General features: G+C 44.0%; 1 protein-coding gene across 3 annotated transcripts in view; it reads right to left on the minus strand.

Moving 5' to 3' along the window:
* The window catches only part of larp1b (La ribonucleoprotein 1B), a 135,369-nt gene extending 116,297 nt beyond the window's left edge, over positions 1–19,072 (minus strand). For 2 of the 3 annotated variants that reach the window (XM_060934787.1, XM_060934788.1), the window contains exon 1: positions 18,386–19,071. In XM_060934787.1, the coding sequence (XP_060790770.1) occupies positions 18,386–18,740 (355 nt within the window). In that variant the 5' untranslated portion in view covers positions 18,741–19,071. Of the gene's footprint in view, positions 1–18,385 lie in introns of all 3 variants that reach the window. The other variant, XM_060934786.1, reaches the window with a different exon arrangement.
* Positions 19,073–20,436: the final 1,364 nt, after the last annotated feature.

Consider the following 20,436-nt stretch of genomic DNA (forward strand, 5'->3'; position numbering starts at 1 on the left):
ACAGCCCCAAATGCTACAAATCACCACTGGGACCACTTTGGACTTTAGCTTCCACATCTGTTCCAGTTGTTCTTTCAGTCCCTGGTACTTCTCAATTTTCCCGTGCTCCTTCTACCTGATGTTGCTGTCAGCTGGGAATGAAACATCCATCACAACTACACCCTTCTGCTCCTTGTCTACCGCCACTACATCTGGTTGGTTAGCCAGCCGCTGCCTGTTAGTCTGGAACCTGAAGTCTCACAGGATCTTAACTCTGTTGTGGTAAACTACTTTTGGTGGTATGTCCCAATGGGACTTGGGGACTCCTACTCTGTACTCACCATAGATGTTCCTGTACACCGTCAGCTACTTGGTTATCCCAGCTTGCATTTTACACCCTGCTACTATGTGCTGGACTGTCTCAGGGGCATCTCTGCACAGCCTGCACCTTGGGTCTTGTCTACTGTGATCTACGGTCTATTTCTATGGACCTAGTGCTAGGGCCTGTTCTTGTCCCGTCAGGATTTGGTCTTGGCTGACCTCCTTGCCTCCTCATCATGACACCCATTGGCCTGTAGGATGCCCAGGTACTTGTAGCTGTTCTATATGTCTGCTATCCTGCCTTCTGGTAACTCCACTCCATCAGTCCTGATCACCTTCCCTCTTCTTGCCACCATGCAACCACACTTATCCAAGCCAAAGAACACCCCGATGTCCTCACTGTAGATCCTGGTGAGGTGGATCAGCGAGTCGATATCTCGTTCACTCCTGGTGTACAGCTTGAGGTCATCCACGTATAGGTGGTGGCTGATGGTCACTCCACTACTGAATCTGTATTCATATCCACTCTGTGATGATCTGGCTGAGGGGATTCACACCTATGCAGAACAGCAGCAGGGGCAATGCATGACCTTGGTGTGTACACACACACACACGATAGTGACTTGTGCGATGGCCTTGGAGTTGGACTCAAGTGTTGTTTTCCACAGCCGCACTGCGTTCTTGATGAAGGTCATCAGGGCGCTGTTAGCCAGTATCCATGTGTGGGGCATTGAGGTGTAGGCATTCTTGTAGTCAATACAGGTGGTGCTCAGGTTGGTCTGTCTAGCCTTAGTGTCTTGGGTGGTTGCCCTATTGACCAGTAGCTGGTGCTTTGACCCTCTGGTGTTGTTTCCAAGGTCATTGGAAACAAGGGTTTCAGAAAGGCATTGTTGCTTCCAATGTCCTTCTGAGCTTTGCTCATGTACTGACTAATGTGCCCACCAACTCAACTTAGCTGCCATGATGGCGGAGAGCTTCTATGTTATGGGCGGGTAGTTTGAAGATGCTGTACCCTTATTGGGATCCTTCATGACCAGAATTGTCCTGCTCTGCATTAGCCAGTTGGGGTGGGTGACCGCCTCAAGGTTGATCTGTCCTAGTGCTGTTATTTCTCCCAGCTCGAAGTACACCCGGTCTGGGTCTTTGGAGAACAAGCCATTTATTCTCTTGGCCTCTGCTTCTCGGGTGCATCTTTTCAGCTGCGAGTCTTTGTTTGGAAGTTTCTAGAGCCTCACTTATGGACATCTTGTTGTACTTCTTTACCATCCAGGACCTGTCCCTCATGATGTCCCTTCTACACCTCTGTTAGCCACAGTGTTTGGACTTCCTTGATCTTGGCTTCATGGGGACAGTGAGTAGAGCCGCATTGTGTTCCCATTCTGTTGGAACCTCTCAAAGCTATATTGATAGTAGCTTCCTTCTAGAGCACCGAGTTGCTTCTTGGACAATATGGATGTTGGGCTTCTGCTCATCCATAGTTCCAACTGACCGTATGTAACCCCTCTCCTTGGGCCTGCTGTTATAGTAGCATTCCATCAATCCCATATTCTCAGTTCTTGTCCATGTATGTCTTGTTCCAGTAATTCACTTGTCATCAGCATGTCCTGGTCCCCTGAGATCTGACACAGACCTTGTTGCGCTAGGCAATGTCCAAGCTGGTATGGCTTTAGTTATATTTCTCTCAATCATTTTTCAAGGTAGGCTTGTGTAGCACACACACACACACACACACTTTAGTGGGAAATACGTCACTCATATTTTTTCATCTGAGCTCCATCTGGGACATGGAGAACCAAAACCGTGACATAAATGTCACTTGTGAGGAAATCGATGAATTGTTTTGATAAATCTGGGGACTTTGTTTGTGAATGTGTCAATATAATAAAAAGAAAAATCACATGTTGGCTTGAAGATACGAAGTTTATCTTCTCGTGTTGAAACTCATTTTTCATATGAAATTAGGGCTGTGTGATGTCCCCTTAATTGGCATTGACGATGTTTACAGTGCAAACATCATGATGGACGATCATATCGTGGGGGGGGATTTTAATACCACATTATTAAATATTTTATTATTATTATTAAAAGTATTAGATACTCATCCGAGGCTTTGGCACGTAAAGAAAAACGCGCTAGGTGATGTGGAATATTTGGCCTTGACAACGGATATGTGGTCCAGCTGCAACATGATGCCCTACATGTCAGTTACCGTACATTATGTGGACTGAGAGTGGGCAATGCAGTCCAAATGCCTGCAGACGAGTTTCATGCGGACAATTTAGAAGACGCATTGCGCGAGACACTTGCCGAATGGAAAATTGAGGAGAAAAAGATCGCCTGCATAACAACGGACAATGGGGCGAATATTGTCGCAGCCATCAGGCAATTGAAATGGCCATGGTTAAGTTGTTTTGGGCACAATTTGAACCTGGCCATAACCAACTCGCTTGCGCAACAGAGGGCCAGTACAGACCGAGCGTTTGGAGTTTGCCGAGCAGTCAACACTGCGTTTGCGCACAGCTGGCTTCGGAGAAATGAGCTGCGCAAAGCGCAGGTGGAAATGAACCTCCCCGAGCACTCACTGATCACGATAAGATATTAATCTGCTCTAACAATGAAAGACTAGTATTCAAATTATGAGAAGAAACTACACTTAAGCTATTACTCATTGTTTATTTACACCATATCAATTGAAGATGTGTTTGAACGTGCTAATTTTTCCAATTTATTAGTGTTTGAATTATTGCACCAGCTTTTAAAATCATGATTTAATATTGTTTTTTTACTGTCTTTACATTTATCAGAATCACCTTCATTCTTCCATTTGGTTTGACATTATGGCTTAGAGTGGACCATTTTGTGTCTGAAAGTGGGCCTATTTACCAGATTAAAGTTATTTGACTTCTGCCGAAGTCTGCGCTTCACTGCCGTTTGATAAGGTGCAATATTTCCCGACTGAAGTCGTTAATAGTGGCTATGTGTTTGAACAACATGACAAATTTTACATTAAAAGTATAGCGTAGGCTAAAAAATGAAAGTCAAAATTTATTATTAGCAGCATACTGTATTTGTGTAACCACATGTTATGTTCACTAGCACGTCCCTGCACCATAGCCTACGTGAACAAGCGGTAATAGGATATTACTTTATAATGATTTATATAATTATGTATTTATAATTATGTTATATAATATATTTATATATTAAACAAAACTAACTAACTAAACTAACAATAAACTAACTTAAGTTAAATAGGCCCAGATGATATATGCATGTTTATGACAGGAGGGGGTGTGGTATCACGATGGTGGCTCTCCATCGTGATGGATGATCACCATCGTCGATGGACGATGGTATCGTCTATCGGCACAGCCATATATGAAATACATCACGGATCTGAGTGACACATTTCCCGATATTTCACTCCCATGATGTCACTCCCAGTGTTTTCCCGCTGACTAGATGTGTGTTGCCAAAATGGTGAATCGGTTCAAATTTAAAATTCTTTTGATTACCTTGCGTATTTTTTTTTTGTGAACATCTCCATATAATATAAAGAACAGTGATGCGAAGATATGAAGTTTATCGTCTTGTGTTGAAAACATTTTCACTCTTTTACTTCACTCACTCATGATATATCCATTCACCACTCAAATATAAACTTCATATCTTAGCACGTACACACTATTTTACTTATTTATATATACACACACACACACACACACACACACACACTCGCTGTCCACTTTAAAAGGAACATCTGTACCCCTGCACGCTCATGCAGTCATCCAATCACGTAGCAGCAGCACAACGCATAAAATCATGCGCATACAGGTCAATAGCTTCAGGCTGGAGATAATTTTTCTGCTCACTGCAGCTGTAAAGAGTATTTATTTAAATTACTATAGATTTCCAGTCAGTTCAGGCCAGGCCAGGCCTGTCAGTCCACGCTGGTCATTCAGCCTGCAGACCCTCTGCTCACAGGGTGTTCTTCTGTTTTTCATAAACTCTACACACGGTTGTGTGTGAAATTCCCAGGAGAGCAGCAGTTTGTGAAATACTCAAACCAGTCTATCTAGTACCGACATCCATGCTCCGGTTAAAGTCACTGAGATCACACATTAACAGGAGGCTTCGGAGAGTTAATGGCCAGTTAAAACATAGCTGTGGATGTGTAGCTCCTGATTTAATGCCCCAGAGCCAATAAATACTTATGCTAATTACCTAACCAACTCATTGAATTATGGAGGCAAAGCATAATTTTATATAGAACTATAAAAACACTTAACTGTGCAGACTCTGAGCAAACAGAAAAGTAAAGCAGTCACATTTAATATCCTATTCATTACTACATTTACAAGACGAACATGCATGACTGAACTTGAGATTATTTTGTGAAACCAGTAGCATGTCCAATTTCTGCTGCAGCTCTGCCACCGGGCGCTGATCTAAACCTGCACATGTCGCGCAATCACTTTGGATACTTGAAGCCCAGGAATCTGAACTCCTGGGCTCGCTGCGAAAGGGCACCAGCAAAATACCTCTTAACATTCGTCATCATGTCACCATGGAAATGGAAGGTCACGCAAGGTGAAGATACAAAGCAAAGAAGTGTACACAAACTTAACAAAAAAGAAGAAGCCATCATTAACATACACTGAGCACAAGTTTCTTTTTGGAGGTACAAAGAGAAACAACCGGCTCCACATATCGAGACACTAGTTGAGTGATTGAGAGAAATTTATACGCTGCATATAAATTTACAAATTTATTTTATTTGCTTTGTGAGCATAATGTTTAACAAAATGGAAAAACAAATTTAACAGAATTTACACGCAAAAATGCTTTACCTAATGACGTTTCCTGCAAAATTTATTTTATATATAAATAAAACCACCACACTGCTGGATGTGTTTTAGTTAGTTTTGTTTTTTCCAAAAAAAAAAAATCTGCTGAAAATTTCATGCATATAATAATAATCACAAACCATGTACGTATTTCCTCCTGGCTAAACGAAACAGAAAAGCGGCAGCATGGTGGTGTAGCAGGAAGCCTTAACGTGTCTCAGCTCCAGGGTTTGACCCTGAGCTCAGGTTACCGTCTGGTTCAGGTTCTCCGTGTGTCACCTTTGGTTTTCTACGGTTTCCTCTCAAAACACACGCGACTAGGTGGACTGGCTACGCTACAATTGTCTCTCGGTGTGAAGTGTGTGTGTGTGCGCATGCTGCTGTGGGAATACACATCACACCTCCCACCCAGCATTCCCAGATCTGGATAAAGTGCTTAGTGAAGACACAAAACAGTAAGGACAGATGTACACACCACTACAGATAATATCGACTCGTTTCATAAGTAAGGAACAACATACGACAGACTTCATGGATGTTACGGCACGCCACTGTGCACTGCGTTGCATCACATCACCCCGGTGAGGATTATTCTCCATCACAGCACGGTCTGGAGTGAGTTACAGCACTTGTACCACAGCGATCCACCCATTACAACGTTCAACATATTAACGAACAACACGACACATTTTAATGGTTTATAGTAAGATTTAATGTTGTGGAACATCCAAGAGTCAAGTTACTTCCTGTTCTCACATACATTATCACAGCTATGTATAAACAGTCATTTCCTCACCAGACTCTCTCTCTCTCTCTCTCTCCTTCAAAACACAGCTCGTCTTTTTGAGATCCATGAAATTCTAAACTCCTCTGTCTGGAAGATTTAATGAGCTGCGAAACTTTGTTCTGTTACAAAGCGCTCATAACCGAGACTCCTTCCATGAGTGTCTCTTAACGAAAAAACCCACTTTACTTGTTAAACATTTTTCAAACCCATTTACTACTTCAATTATGTCTGTGTGCACAAGCTGTTGCTATACAAACAATAACATTAAAACAATTGCATTATTAATATTAACCTGTCACTCATGTTACAAATGGAACTACTGTCCGTCTGTGCTGTTATTTAACAGTTATTCACCAAAGGTGAGGTGAAGAATAACAGAGATGAAGTCGAGGTTATTATTCACCGATATTTAAATAATATTGTCTGGCTTTTTTTCGTGGTCTATCAGATATATTCCATTCAGCGAGCATGATACTAAACGAGCCGAAGACGAGTAGCTGAATGGAATATATCTGATAGACCACGAAAAAAAAAGCCATTAATATCATTATATAATAATAATAATAATAATAATAATAATAAACAATTCATATCAGCATTCTCGAAGGCCAGTGAGCTTACCCGTAAGTTGGCGCTGTTAATCAATAGCACAGGCTAATGACCAAGAAACTAAGATTTCTGTCTCCAGACTCTTCTTCCACGCTGCACGCTCGCCACAGTATTTTTCACTCAGACTTGAGGATTCATTTCCCTGTGGAATTTACTGAGTTGCTTTTAAAATCAACATCAACAGCTACACACAACGGAGCGACCTGGCAGCCAAAATTCTCTTAAAGTCGTCCGTATTTAATGAAGAAAACCTGGCGGCCATGTTTGTTTACAAACTGCCACAGTCACTCGCTAGTGTGGAAGTTTTGCGTCTCCAACGTGTCTCTGTTCCAGTTTTTCGATGTCCGTTGGTATGTTTTTCTCTTGTAAATATGCATGAAGAATATCTAATGAAGTTTTGGGAGCCTTTCAGGTGTTCAACGTGTCTTTAGTTTTCAGTTTATTTATTTAGTGCTTAAACCTAGCAGTGGATTCGCCTCGTCTTCTCTCTTTCCCAGCTGACAAAGAAACGACTGTGCGCATGCGCAGCAGAAAAGTTTTGTCATTAGATCTTCACACGAGCTCTGACGTGCGACATGTTGTCTTGACAATGTGCAATATTATAACACTATTGCACGCTCAGTTTCCATTGGGGAGCGTGGCGTAATACACAGAGGATAAGAAGGAAATAGAACACGTTTTTATTCCATGGGGGGGGAAAAAAAAGTGTCCTGTATGTATAATAATTCCTGATATTCACGGAGCCTGAGGTGGATAATTATTTTAGCGTAAATACACAGGTGATTATTTAAAAAAATATATAAAAAATTATTTTTCAAACTTCAAAATCTTCATGTAAACGTAATAACTTTACAGCACAGACCCGTGTCATTTATCTACACCGAGTTACATAAAATACTGTTTTGAAATCGATAAAATAAATCCCAACCCCGCCTTCCCTTTCAATGGTTTTAGACCAAACTTCAGAGCGTCTTTAGTGCTTTTAGGAACAGCGTTTTCTTTCATAACGTGTAATTCTTCCTCACTTACGGTAACGCAGAGATTAGCCGCCATTTTGCCGAGTCACTCAAGGTGATTATCGAGAAATAGTCCGAATCCCTCGACCAATCAGCACGCTCAATTTTCTATAAATCACCTCCATCTTCATACTAAATAAATAATCCACACGTTCTGACCAGAATCAAAAGTTCAACCACACTATGGGAAAATTATTGTTCTGTAATTTCCTCTTAAAATACAGAAGTGAAGGTAATTTTCTTACTGCTTTCAACACTCGTTTGTTCTGTAGGTTTTCACATTTCTAGGACAACTGTTACAATTTGTTATTTGGCAACCGTTACTGAATAAAGTACGTTTTTAAATCTCTCAGATGGAAACCTGCTGACTGAGGATGACGTTCAAGTATCGATTGTATTAAACTAATTCCTGACAATTAAAAAAAAAAAGTATTTAAAAAAAATTACCTTTGAGAAACAACATCCTCACATTTCTCTTGATCAAAACATGTTGGAAACCATCTGAGCCCCTCCATAAATAATCATATCTGGGTCCAATTATCATCATCATCATAATCATCGTCGTAGTAGTAGTAATTATGAAGTTATTATTCGGGAAATGAAAGACGAACATATACACACCTTACACTCACATTTCCTCATATCAAACTACATTTAAAAATTTTTATTCATTTCTCCAATTCATACAGAGTCTCGACTCTGCGGCGTTTTCACTCGTGCAACCGTTTATATAAAAGACAACGTCACTATTCCTCCTTACTCACTGTGACCCATGAGCACGGACGCTGTACCACGTGACCTTAAAGCAGATACGCAGAACCTTTATTTTTAAATAAACTTCTGAGTGGATAGTCTCTCCATCCTTGACTCTTGTATGCTGCATAAATGGGAATTTTAAAAAAATATATTTTTGAGAGTCAAAATCGACCGCAAAGTTGTGATTGGAGCTGCGCCGCTGAGCCAGCCAGCCCTGAGCGCGTGACGTCACAGCGGGAACCGGTTTTAAGGCCGAGGCCTTTTACAGCTATAGACCAAAGTCATATAAATAAAAATTTATGGTGAAAGTAAGAAATAGTGTTCCCGACTCGCTCAACTAAGACTGATTTGACTTCATTGATTGTGGGTCGACTCGCATTAAAACAGGATGGGTGTTATAACTTATGCAACGTACATGTACATGCATGCATTTTCACTGATAAAACGTAAAAGGCTCATTAAATACAGGGTGTCTACAGGTTTGTCCAAGTTAAATTTAAGACTTTTTAAGACCATGTTCCAAAAAAAATTAAGACCAAATCTAAAAAGTCACGCAAAAACGTACTCTTCTGGAAAAAAAAAAAAAGCTATATAATTTAATGTAACTTATTGTTCTTGTAAACATTCACCAGAAAACACTATTCTAGTAGAAGTACTTCATTTCTTTTCCTTGACAGGCGTTCACACACTCAGAACACAATATAAGGATAAACTCGTAACTATGTGACAATCAGAATGCAGTCACAACGTTTGAATCCAAGGCCATCCTTAAAAAAAAAAAAATCCGTTTCCTGTCCACCGGGTGAGCAAAAAAATTCAGTCGGGAGGGAGGGATTTTTTTTTTTTTTTTAATATATGGATGGATAAGAAATCGCAATGCTGCGTTTGCTTTTTCTTTCAGTACTTCATTACAAAAGCAGACACATTTAATAAAATGACGGTTTAAATCAACTGAAACTTGTACAAAAACTAAGTTAGCATTTTAAATGCTGACTGCAACATTTGCAAAACTTTTACAAAGGTACTTAAAATGTCCGACACACGGACTTTTTGTAGTTCTAAATCGAGCGTTAGGCCTAGTTCGGATGAAATTACACTATTAAAATGATCACTGAATGATTTGTTTTTCTGAATCTTTACTATTTTGTTGTTCGCCAGAATACCATTTTATGATTTCACACTTAAGCAAATGTTCGAAAACTCCGGATCTCCTTCCTTCATGGTGGCTGCCATTTTTTTTGTGTCGCACGGCGCATGCGCAGAGCTGATTCGACAGGGCTTTCCACAAGCGCCGGCTGCCGGCCATACAGCCGACTACACAATTAAGTCCAGCCGGCTACTTTAATGACTATTTTTGTAGCCCACAGGCTCTAAATATTAATTTTCGATTTTAATAAAATTAAATGTTTATCTAACGGACTGACAATAATGTCAAACTGAACCGCACTCATTTAAGTTGTGATTCGCGCTGTTTGTACCGATAATAACCACAAAATCCCCGCAGACTTCGTTGATCAAGGGAGAGTAACTCATCCGCGGCCCCGACATGCGGTGTGTGCACGCGCACTCGGCGGAGGCAGTAGTGTGTCGGAGGGAACAGAAGCAGAGATGACACTTATTTTGTCTCCGGTAAACCAGTCTTCTCTCGTTCAATTACGTGCTGGCATCAAAAGACACCGTTGGTTGTAAATGAACCCAAGCTGAGTGGTTGGAGTGTATTTTCATACACAAATGGAGAAATGTTGGCTGAGTGTGTAATTGTGTCGCCCCACTGCAGACCGTTGTCGTTGTTAATTCATAGCATGCTCAGCTGCGTGAATGTGTCATGCACCGAAAATAAGAGATTTACAAGCCAGGAACGCCTCATGATGCAATACGCAAGAAAAGAAAGAAGATTTACTGCCATTTTACTTTGTATTTGAGTAAAGTGAATAAATAAATGGTCTGTGGAAAATACATTTAATCCTGGGAACTGCGTGCACAGGAGTTTATTATTAGTGATGCAGTGCTATGCATTGCAAACTATTGACTCCCATATAGGGAGCAAAGCACAGCAAACTCTTGTTCTTCCGTTTTTCATCTTCTGTACAAATTTCGATTTCGAATAACCCAATAACCGTACATCGCACACAGACAAACAATACATCAAAACGTGTAGCTTGATCGGACTCGCTATGCTATTACTTTGTTCAGCATTCTACGATTTTTTTCGCGACTACATCGCGAAAAAAATCTCTCAAAATTTCCCATTCACTTTCTATGGAATTAATTGAAAAAAAAAAAAATCGCACATTTTCAAATGTTTTTCAAACATCCGCTGCTCTGGCATGCTTTCACTGAGAGACATGATTCAAACTTTAAAACGGAGACAAAATTCTCCTGTGTGGATCTGGCATTCAACTTTTTTGCTAGGATCTATACTTTTTGATCAGTCACAGATCAAACACCATGAGCAAATCTGGAGAAATTCAGACTTTATAATGGGTGTCTATTGCGTTACACACCAGCGGAGCTCAGGAGTTTAGAGTGTAGGCAGCTTGAAAAAAAAAAAAGCTCTAACTTTCTCATTTAAACTGTGTTTTCAGCCACAATTTTCACTCTACACACAATTTTCTCAAAAGTTGTAGTCACACTTGTCTTGATTCACACAATGTGTCTACCTGAGCGATAGGATTTACAGTTTTTGAATGAGAAGCCTGAAAGTAAGGAGAGGACAGGCGCGCTTCCCCATAGACTCCCATTACAAACCTGGCAGCACTTTTACTGCAAAATCAGAAAAGTCACTCGTTTTTAACTCACTCTAGTGGCCACATTTTTACACTAGGGACAAAAAACTTACATCAATGTGTTCATGGGAGCCCTGTAGCACTCAATGTGCAAGAATTTTGTGAATCGCTCCTTTCGTTTCCATGTAAATCAGCGTTGTTCGAGTAGAGGGAACTCTGAGAAAAAGCACTCTTTGCTTGTCATATTGTGTCTCTTCCCTGCACCTGAGCACCGTTACCAAGGCGATGAGCTGCACTCAGGGAGCAGAGAGGGGTGGGGCTGCACTCAGGGAGCAGAGAGGGGCGGGGCTGCTCTCGCTCTCAAAGAGGCACTGAGTGGTTGTCAAGCACGCGCGTGTCTAGCAACCGGTGAATTCAGAGCCTGCGCGGTATAATTGTGAGCATCACAAACGATTAAACTTTTTCCCCCATCCAAAGTGTACCACATTTTAACGATACGACTGAGTAAAATCTCCATAAATTTAAGATTGAAAATTTAAGACCATGGGGTTTGAAATTTAAGACTTTTTAATGGCCTTATTTTAGGAAAATTAAATTTAAGACTTTTTAAGACTTTTTAAGGACCCGCGGCCACCCTGTAAATAATCAGATGAACTGAGACAATCACATTCTGAAGCAAATTAAAGTGCTGATGACACGTTTTTGACATCTTTGGCGATGTTTTATAACATAAAAAGTAATTCCCGATGATCCATATATTAATTCACGAAGGCACCTATTTTACAAGTTATGATAAAAAACGCGGCTATTTGGGCAAATTTGACGGAGCTGCAGCACCCAGGAGACGGAGGAGGAGCTATATGACGTCAGCGAAAGAACCTTCCTCCTAACTTACCAGTTTGTTGTTGATGCGACAGGTGTTCAGTTTATCATTATTAGTATTTGAGCAATTCCAGCGTTATGAACGTGACACTTGAACTCAAAATGGCAACAAATGACCCAGTGCATGTTTTATTGTCTCCCAGTATTTAAACAGGTGTTGCATATTTTAAGGCTGTACCATACTGGAGAAGTGATAGAACAAGAACAATTCCCATAGTACATCTAGGGCATGCCAGAAAATGCCAATAAAAGATGCGTTATGGATGTGACAGAAAAAGTGTCACTTTTCTTGGGTGACTGTACATTTTTATCAAACTCTGTGAAACTGTAAACCTAATGTCGAAATGGAGATATCCATTTGATAGAGGGGTCCAAGGTGAATATTAAAAAATCTTTGTTTAAAATATTTTGTATTTCATGCAGAGTTTCAGAAGGAAAAGTCAGCGTTATGGATGTGACGAAATTCCGTTATGGATGTGACGCGTCTGAAATAGACATGGCATATGTTTAGAAAATCAGCAATTTAACTACCATAACCCTTTGAAAAACTCTCTAAATATCAGCTAAAACTATCAAAGTTCTTAAATAATATTTAGGATGGGTATTGTTTTGCTGTTTTGTGGATTTTAGCATACATTTCTGTGGCTTGTGGCAATAATATAGAATTGTACATGATCAAAGTTGATTTTAGCTTGGGGTTTACATTATAAGAAAGAAAGACTGACAGTGACATATTAGGTTGGTTACAAATTGGTTCAACTTATTCACATCTGTAAAATACAGGCCTAGGTGATATCTCTGGGAGTGGTTTTGATGTATTACATGTTGCTTTATTTTTGCATGGTGAGGTTGACATTTACATGGAATTGCCCATTTTTATTAGACATATATATATATATATATATATATATATATTAGTTATTATGCCTTCGCGTTGTGTTGCCGGCTTTTGCTCCAAAACCCACAAGGATGGGGTAAGTTTATTCAAGTTTCCCAGAGATCCCGAGCTGCATGTGAAGTGGGTGAAGCAAGTCAGGCGCACTCGTGACAAGTGGGAGCCCTCACCAACATCCGTCCTGTGCTCTGAACACTTCGATTTGGATTGTTTTGACACCCTTCCCAGCTTAAAAGAATCTCTTGGGTGTTCAGTTCAGCACAAACGTGTGTTACTACCATCAGCAGTGCCTACACAGTGTTGCCAGATTGGGAGGTTTCCCGCCCAGTTGGGCGGTTTCAAGTGCATTTTGGTGGGTTTTGAACATATTTTGGGCTGGAAAACTTCAGCAGTATCTGGCAACACTGCCAGTATTCCGGAGGGGGTCTACTAGTAGCTATGCCGGATCCAAAGACAGTCCTCCTGTCAGAACATGTGTTGTGAAACGACATAAGATAAAGGTACGTAGAGCTATAGATTCTACATGATAATCATAAATGTAATCATAAAGTCGGCGTGATATCAGTCATGTATTTGCTTGTGAAAGCTTGCGGCTTTCATGTAACTGCCGCCTAGCAACGAGAGGCAAAGGGTAAAGAGGGTAGGCTATCATAGATTCTATTTGGAAGAGATCAACACAATTCTAGACTCCCAGAAGAGGAAGAGCTAGCACTAGAGAGTTCACCGGCGTTTTCATGCGCCATTTCCATTGAGTAGAACCAGAGTAGAACAGCCAGTGAACCGCAGCGTGTTCTTCCGCTGACGTCACAACATGGCTGCGAGTCACGGACCCAGTTTTCTTGCGCTGTGCAATTAAAAGTTGGATATTCGCGTAACAACAGCTTCTTTTCACGTAATTATAACAGAAATCTAACATGTTTGCCATGTTGTATAGTTTATTTAAGAAATTGCATAGAGTCATGTTCGTGTCATCAGCCTTTTAAATAATCTTATACCGCTAACTTAAACACACAATACAAGTTACATGGATTAATCTAAATGCAGGTAAACGACGGGTTTGTTTTTTTTTATCCAAATGAGAGTCAAAGCTTACCCGTCTGTGCCAACGCTCCTCAACAGATCAGAGGTCTCATACGAGTCTTCAGTAAAATGTGCAGAGCAGAGTAGAGACTACTTTGTAGGCACCCGTGAATTTCTTGCAAAACGCGTCCAAATCTTTGCGGTTTGAACATTCTTGGGCCATGAATGCAACGCAAATCCACCTTCTGCCATGTTGCTGCATTGGCCAGCAACACATCTACATGGCAGTAAATTAGCTCAAAGTGGAGGATCGGAGTTGCCGTCAGCTCTGTGTTTTAGTATAGCGGAAATGGCGATGAGAGCGATAGACTTCCTGCTGTGATGTCACAGATGTCAAGGTCATTCACTCAGACCGCTACCTATATAAATCACTTTAATCGTAAAAATTACTATTTATTGTTAACGCTTAAAACTATTCCTGTGCCATTCTTGAGGTCTCAAGGCATTCATAAACGAAAAGCGAGGCCATGGTTCTGCGTATATGCTTTAAGCATGCAGAGACTCTAAAGAAGAAAAAAAGAGAAGTGTCTGAAACTAAGCTCTGAATATTAAGTTACTAACAAACGAGGTCTAATTGTATGAAATGAACGAGGCGAGTGAGTCACGGCTGCATGGAACGAGGCGAGTGAGTCACGGCTGCATGCTCGGTCTCGCTCAAAACTCACCAGCGACACATTAAACACAGAGCAGATTTACTGAGAGAGAGTTTCTCCAAGTGGCTTTCTATTGACAGAAAAAAAAAGGAAGAAGGGGACAAAAAAAGTGGTTCATTAATTATTTACCTAGATGTTGTTCAGTTTGCTATTTTGGGAGTTCACACTGCGCTCTTAGTTAGCATGCTAATATGAATAAAAAGTTTTATAGTAAATGGTTATTTTTGCTCAGGATCATTCACAAACTAGGAAAATGACACTAATACGTTCATCTAAAGTGATGAAAGAACTTAAGAAATATCCATGAGTGAGAATCATGATCTCAATTATAATCCCACTTCAATCCAAGAACTATACAGCCAGAGAGAGAGAGAGAGAGAGAGAGAGAGAGAGAGAGAAAATGAAAGCAGGCTGCTTTTTTAAAAGCTCAAAACATGTACAAATCCAGAGCGTGAGTGTTATACAGAAGTATTGACCTGCCTTTGACTTGACCTTTTCTCTTATACTCCAACAGTCACATTAACTTTAAAGCTAAAATGTTGAAATCCTGAAACAGCCTGAATCACAAACTTTTACATGAATATGTGTGCCCAATCAGCACACACTTGATCTGGTGCTAATATCCTGAAGCTTCATTTCATTCAACCACGACGCCACGGAGTTAGATTTAAACTCCAGAGTTGCACTTGTCAGCACTCCACATGTTCCAGTGGGGCAATTTGATCAGATGGTGCTGGACTGGGGGAGGGGACGGGAGGGGACGGGGACACAGGCGGAGAAGGGGCTGGGGACGGCGATGAGGCAGATCCACTAATTCTGCCCTCATCAGCAAGTCTGCCCCAGCCATCTAAACCTCTTATTGCTTTAGTTTTCCATGTAACTGCAGCTGTACAGGATTGTTAGTGTCGTGTATCGCTCATTCCTCCTCTTCATTGGTGTGTTTTATGCTTTTAACACGCCTGGCTGAAAACATGCAATGAAAGACAGATTCAGTCCAAGAACAGAGGAACGGATATAGATGGATAAACAGGTTGATGAGGGCTTATGTTTTATATATGATAGATAGATAGATAGATAGATAGATAGATAGATAGATAGATAGATAGATAGATAGATAGATATTTTAAATGCAAGGACTTTATCTATAGGCAACATGTCAAGTAGTGCAATGATTCGTAACTTCATTTCTTTGCCAATATGATCTGTAAATATGAAAAGGATGCATGTTTACCAACAAATACTGGATTACAGCTACGGAATAAAAGAAGAGAGCAGTTTAATGGTGGCTGTTTGTCTAGATTCATAAAGAAATGTGCAAGTATTAGATCATTTTTGTAACATGCAAGCAAATAAGATTTGGAAAGTAACACCATGTGTGTACAAATTTAAATTTACACTAATTTCAACCCAAGATATCAACAAACAAACAAACAGCAAAACAAAGAGGAAAAGGTTTACTGTGACATTATTTCCGTATTGTTTATTGAAGTTTTTAAACCAAAACCGAACATCCTGAACAACAAAAATTTTCCAAATAAAAAAATTTTTAAATAATAAACATATAAATCTATATATAGACTAAAAGAACTAAAACAGAAAGCTGCAACCCACTTAATCTCTGATTTACAACTCAGCAGCGTGTCTGTCCCAAACGGCTTCCTGACTAACGCCTAGTGAGCCAGTTCGTGCGCAGACGCCAGTGACCTCACGCGCTGCGTAGGGCTCATGTCTAGTGCGCAAGCAGCTGATTGGAATTCGGCCTCGCTGAGGAACTTCCCAGGCCAGTGCTGCTAATACTACTAATAATAATACTAATAGCATGAAGGCTAAGCGAGGCGTTTTGCTTGCACGGTTTCCAGAGCGCGAGAGAGAGAGAGAGAGAGAGAGAGAGAGAGAGAGAGGCAGGCCTGTGAGCCAAGTGCCGGTGCAGATAAGCAGTGTGAGGAGGCTGCTGTGTGGAGAGCAGTGTGAGAGGCGAGACAGTGGGGAGGTGTGTGAGAGGCGAGACAGTGGGGAGGTGTGTGAGAGGCGAGACAGTGGGGAGGTGTGTGAGAGGCGAGACAGTGGGGAGGTGTGTGAGAGGCGAGACAGTGGGGAGGTGTGTGAGAGGCGAGACAGTGGGGAGGTGTGTGAGAGGAGAGACAGTGGGGAGGTGTGTGAGAGGAGAGACAGTGGGGAGGTGTGTGTGAGGAGAGACAGTGGGGAGGTGTGTGTGAGGAGAGACAGTGGGGAGGTGTGAGAGGAGAGACAGTGGGGAGGTGTGTGTGAGGAGAGACAGTGGGGAGGTGTGTGAGAGGAGAGACAGTGGGGAGGTGTGTGAGAGGAGAGACAGTGGGGAGGTGTGTGAGAGGAGAGACAGTGGGGAGGTGTGTGAGAGGAGAGACAGTGGGGAGGTGTGTGAGAGGAGAGACAGTGGGGAGGTGTGTGAGAGGAGAGACAGTGGGGAGGTGTGTGAGAGGAGAGACAGTGGGGAGGTGTGTGAGAGGAGAGACAGTGGGGAGGTGTGTGAGAGGAGAGACAGTGGGGAGGTGTGTGAGAGGAGAGACAGTGGGGAGGTGTGTGAGAGGAGAGACAGTGGGGAGGTGTGTGAGAGGAGAGACAGTGGGGAGGTGTGTGTGAGGAGAGACAGTGGGGAGGTGTGAGAGGAGAGACAGTGGGGAGGTGTGTGTGAGGAGAGACAGTGGGGAGGTGTGTGTGAGGAGAGACAGTGGGGAGGTGTGTGTGAGGAGAGACAGTGGGGAGGTGTGTGAGAGGAGAGACAGTGGGGAGGTGTGTGAGAGGAGAGACAGTGGGGAGGTGTGTGAGAGGAGAGACAGTGGGGAGGTGTGTGTGAGGAGAGACAGTGGGGAGGTGTGTGTGAGGAGAGACAGTGGGGAGGTGTGAGAGGAGAGACAGTGGGGAGGTGTGTGTGAGGAGAGACAGTGGGGAGGTGTGTGTGAGGAGAGACAGTGGGGAGGTGTGTGTGAGGAGAGACAGTGGGGAGGTGTGTGTGAGGAGAGACAGTGGGGAGGTGTGTGTGAGGAGAGACAGTGGGGAGGTGTGTGAGAGGAGAGACAGTGGGGAGGTGTGTGAGAGGAGAGACAGTGGGGAGGTGTGTGTGAGGAGAGACAGTGGGGAGGTGTGTGAGAGGAGAGACAGTGGGGAGGTGTGTGAGAGGAGAGACAGTGGGGAGGTGTGTGAGAGGAGAGACAGTGGGGAGGTGTGTGAGAGGAGAGACAGTGGGGAGGTGTGTGAGAGGAGAGACAGTGGGGAGGTGTGTGTGAGGAGAGACAGTGGGGAGGTGTGTGAGAGGAGAGACAGTGGGGAGGTGTGTGTGAGGAGAGACAGTCGGGAGGTGTGTGTGTGAGGAGAGACAGTGGGGAGGTGTGTGTGTGAGGAGAGACAGTGGGGAGGTGTGTGAGAGGAGAGACAGTGGGGAGGTGTGTGAGAGGAGAGACAGTGGGGAGGTGTGTGAGAGGAGAGACAGTGGGGAGGTGTGTGTGAGGAGAGACAGTGGGGAGGTGTGTGAGAGGAGAGACAGTGGGGAGGTGTGTGTGAGGAGAGACAGTCGGGAGGTGTGTGTGTGAGGAGAGACAGTGGGGAGGTGTGTGAGAGGAGAGACAGTGGGGAGGTGTGTGAGAGGAGAGACAGTGGGGAGGTGTGTGAGAGGAGAGACAGTGGGGAGGTGTGTGAGAGGAGAGACAGTGGGGAGGTGTGTGAGAGGAGAGACAGTGGGGAGGTGTGTGAGAGGAGAGACAGTGGGGAGGTGTGTGTGAGGAGAGACAGTGGGGAGGTGTGTGTGAGGAGAGACAGTGGGGAGGTGTGTGAGAGGAGGTGTGTGTGAGGAGGCCATACCCGCTTCCTGAGCGCTGGGGGGAGGAGGAGGAGGACGCGCCGCGCTGTTGTTCCTCAGCCAGGGGTTTACTCTCGGCGGCGGAGCCTCGCTCACTCTCTTCCTGCTGGGCTCTGCAGAGCTGCTCGCCGCACTTTGCTCGCTTTCCTTCTGGCTGCTGTTGTCGCTGAGTGCGGCCGGCTCGGTGTCGGCGGGCCCGGGCTTCGGGGCTTTGCTGTGGACTTTGGGCTGTTTGGGCTCGGCTGTGGGGGGGGGAGCGCGCTGCTGCCCGTCCGGACTCCTCGGGGGATCAGACTTCCCCGCCGTGTTCTGCTCGCCCTCTCCGAACCGACACTCACTCGCCACTTGAGCCGCCATGCTGCAGCAGGCTGTCCCTGAGCGCGGTGTGTCTGCCGGTGTCCCCCAGCCCGCGCCGCGCCGCGCTCTCTCTCTCTCTCTCTCTCTCTCCGGGGTTCCGCCTGGCCGCGAGTTGACACACAGCAGCTCGAGTAAGAAGCAGCTTCAGCACAAAATAACCGCTCAAAATAATCCCACACTCCAGCAGGCCATCTCGGGAACACAGCACGAAGCGATCAGAAGAATCTTCCCCCAAAAAAAGCAACTTTAGCCGCCGCTTTACGGCTCTGAGCAACTTGACGTTTGGGCCGAACAGGAGTGAACCGAAAAGGAAATAACTACGAATAGCCACGAGTCATTGATTCGCTGATGGAAAAATGAACTCAGCACTGCCACCCAGAGGCCGGATGGTGGTACTACAGCAGAGCGGCGACTCCGTTTACTCAGTCAGGACAAACTGACGTGGCCTTCTGACACACACACACACACACTCGCTCTCTCTCTCTCACACACACACACTCGCTCTCTCTCTCTCTCACACACACACACTCGCTCTCTCTCTCTCTCACACACACACACACACACACACACACTCGCTCTCTCTCTCTCTCACACACACACACACACACACACACACACACACAGTCACACACACACACTCATTCACACACTCTCTCACACACACACACTCACTCACTCACACTCTCTCTCACACACACACACACACACACACACTCACTGTCACTCACACTCACTCACACACACTCTCACACTCGCTCACTCACACACACACACTCGCTCACTCACACTAACACACACTCATTCACACGCTCGCTCACTCACACACACACACTCTCACACACACACACTCACACACTCTCACTCACATACACACTCACTCACACACACACTCACTCACATTCACTCACACACACACACATTCACTCACACACATTCACACATACACAGTCACTCACATTCACACACACAGACACACATTCACTCTCTCACACACACACACACACACACACACACTCTCACTTGCTCACTCACACTCACTCACGCACTCTCACTCACTCACACACTCACACACGCTCGCTCACACTCACACACGCTCGCTCACACTCACACTCGCTCGCTCACACTCACTCACACACGCTCGCTCACACTCACTCACACACGCTCGCTCACACTCACTCACACACGCTCGCTCACACTCACTCACACTCGCTCGCTCACACTCACTCACACTCGCTCGCTCACACTCACTCACACACGCTCGCTCACACTCACTCACACACGCTCGCTCACACTCACTCACACACGCTCGCTCACACACGCTCGCTCACACTCACTCACACACGCTCGCTCACACACGCTCACTCACACTCGCTCGCTCACACTCACTCACACACGCTCGCTCACACACGCTCGCTCACACACGCTCGCTCACACTCACTCACACGCTCGCTCACACTCACTCACACTCGCTCGCTCACACACGCTCGCTCACACTCACTCACACACGCTCACTCACACTCACTCACACACGCTCGCTCACACTCACTCACACACGCTCACACTCACTCACACACGCTCACACTCACTCACACATGCTCGTTCACACTCACTCACACACACACGCTCACACTCACTCACACATGCTCGCTCACACTCACTCACACACGCTCGCTCACACTCACTCACACACGCTCGC

Source organism: Neoarius graeffei, chromosome 11 (assembly GCF_027579695.1).
Source record: "Neoarius graeffei isolate fNeoGra1 chromosome 11, fNeoGra1.pri, whole genome shotgun sequence".
Taxonomy (NCBI): domain Eukaryota; kingdom Metazoa; phylum Chordata; class Actinopteri; order Siluriformes; family Ariidae; genus Neoarius; species Neoarius graeffei.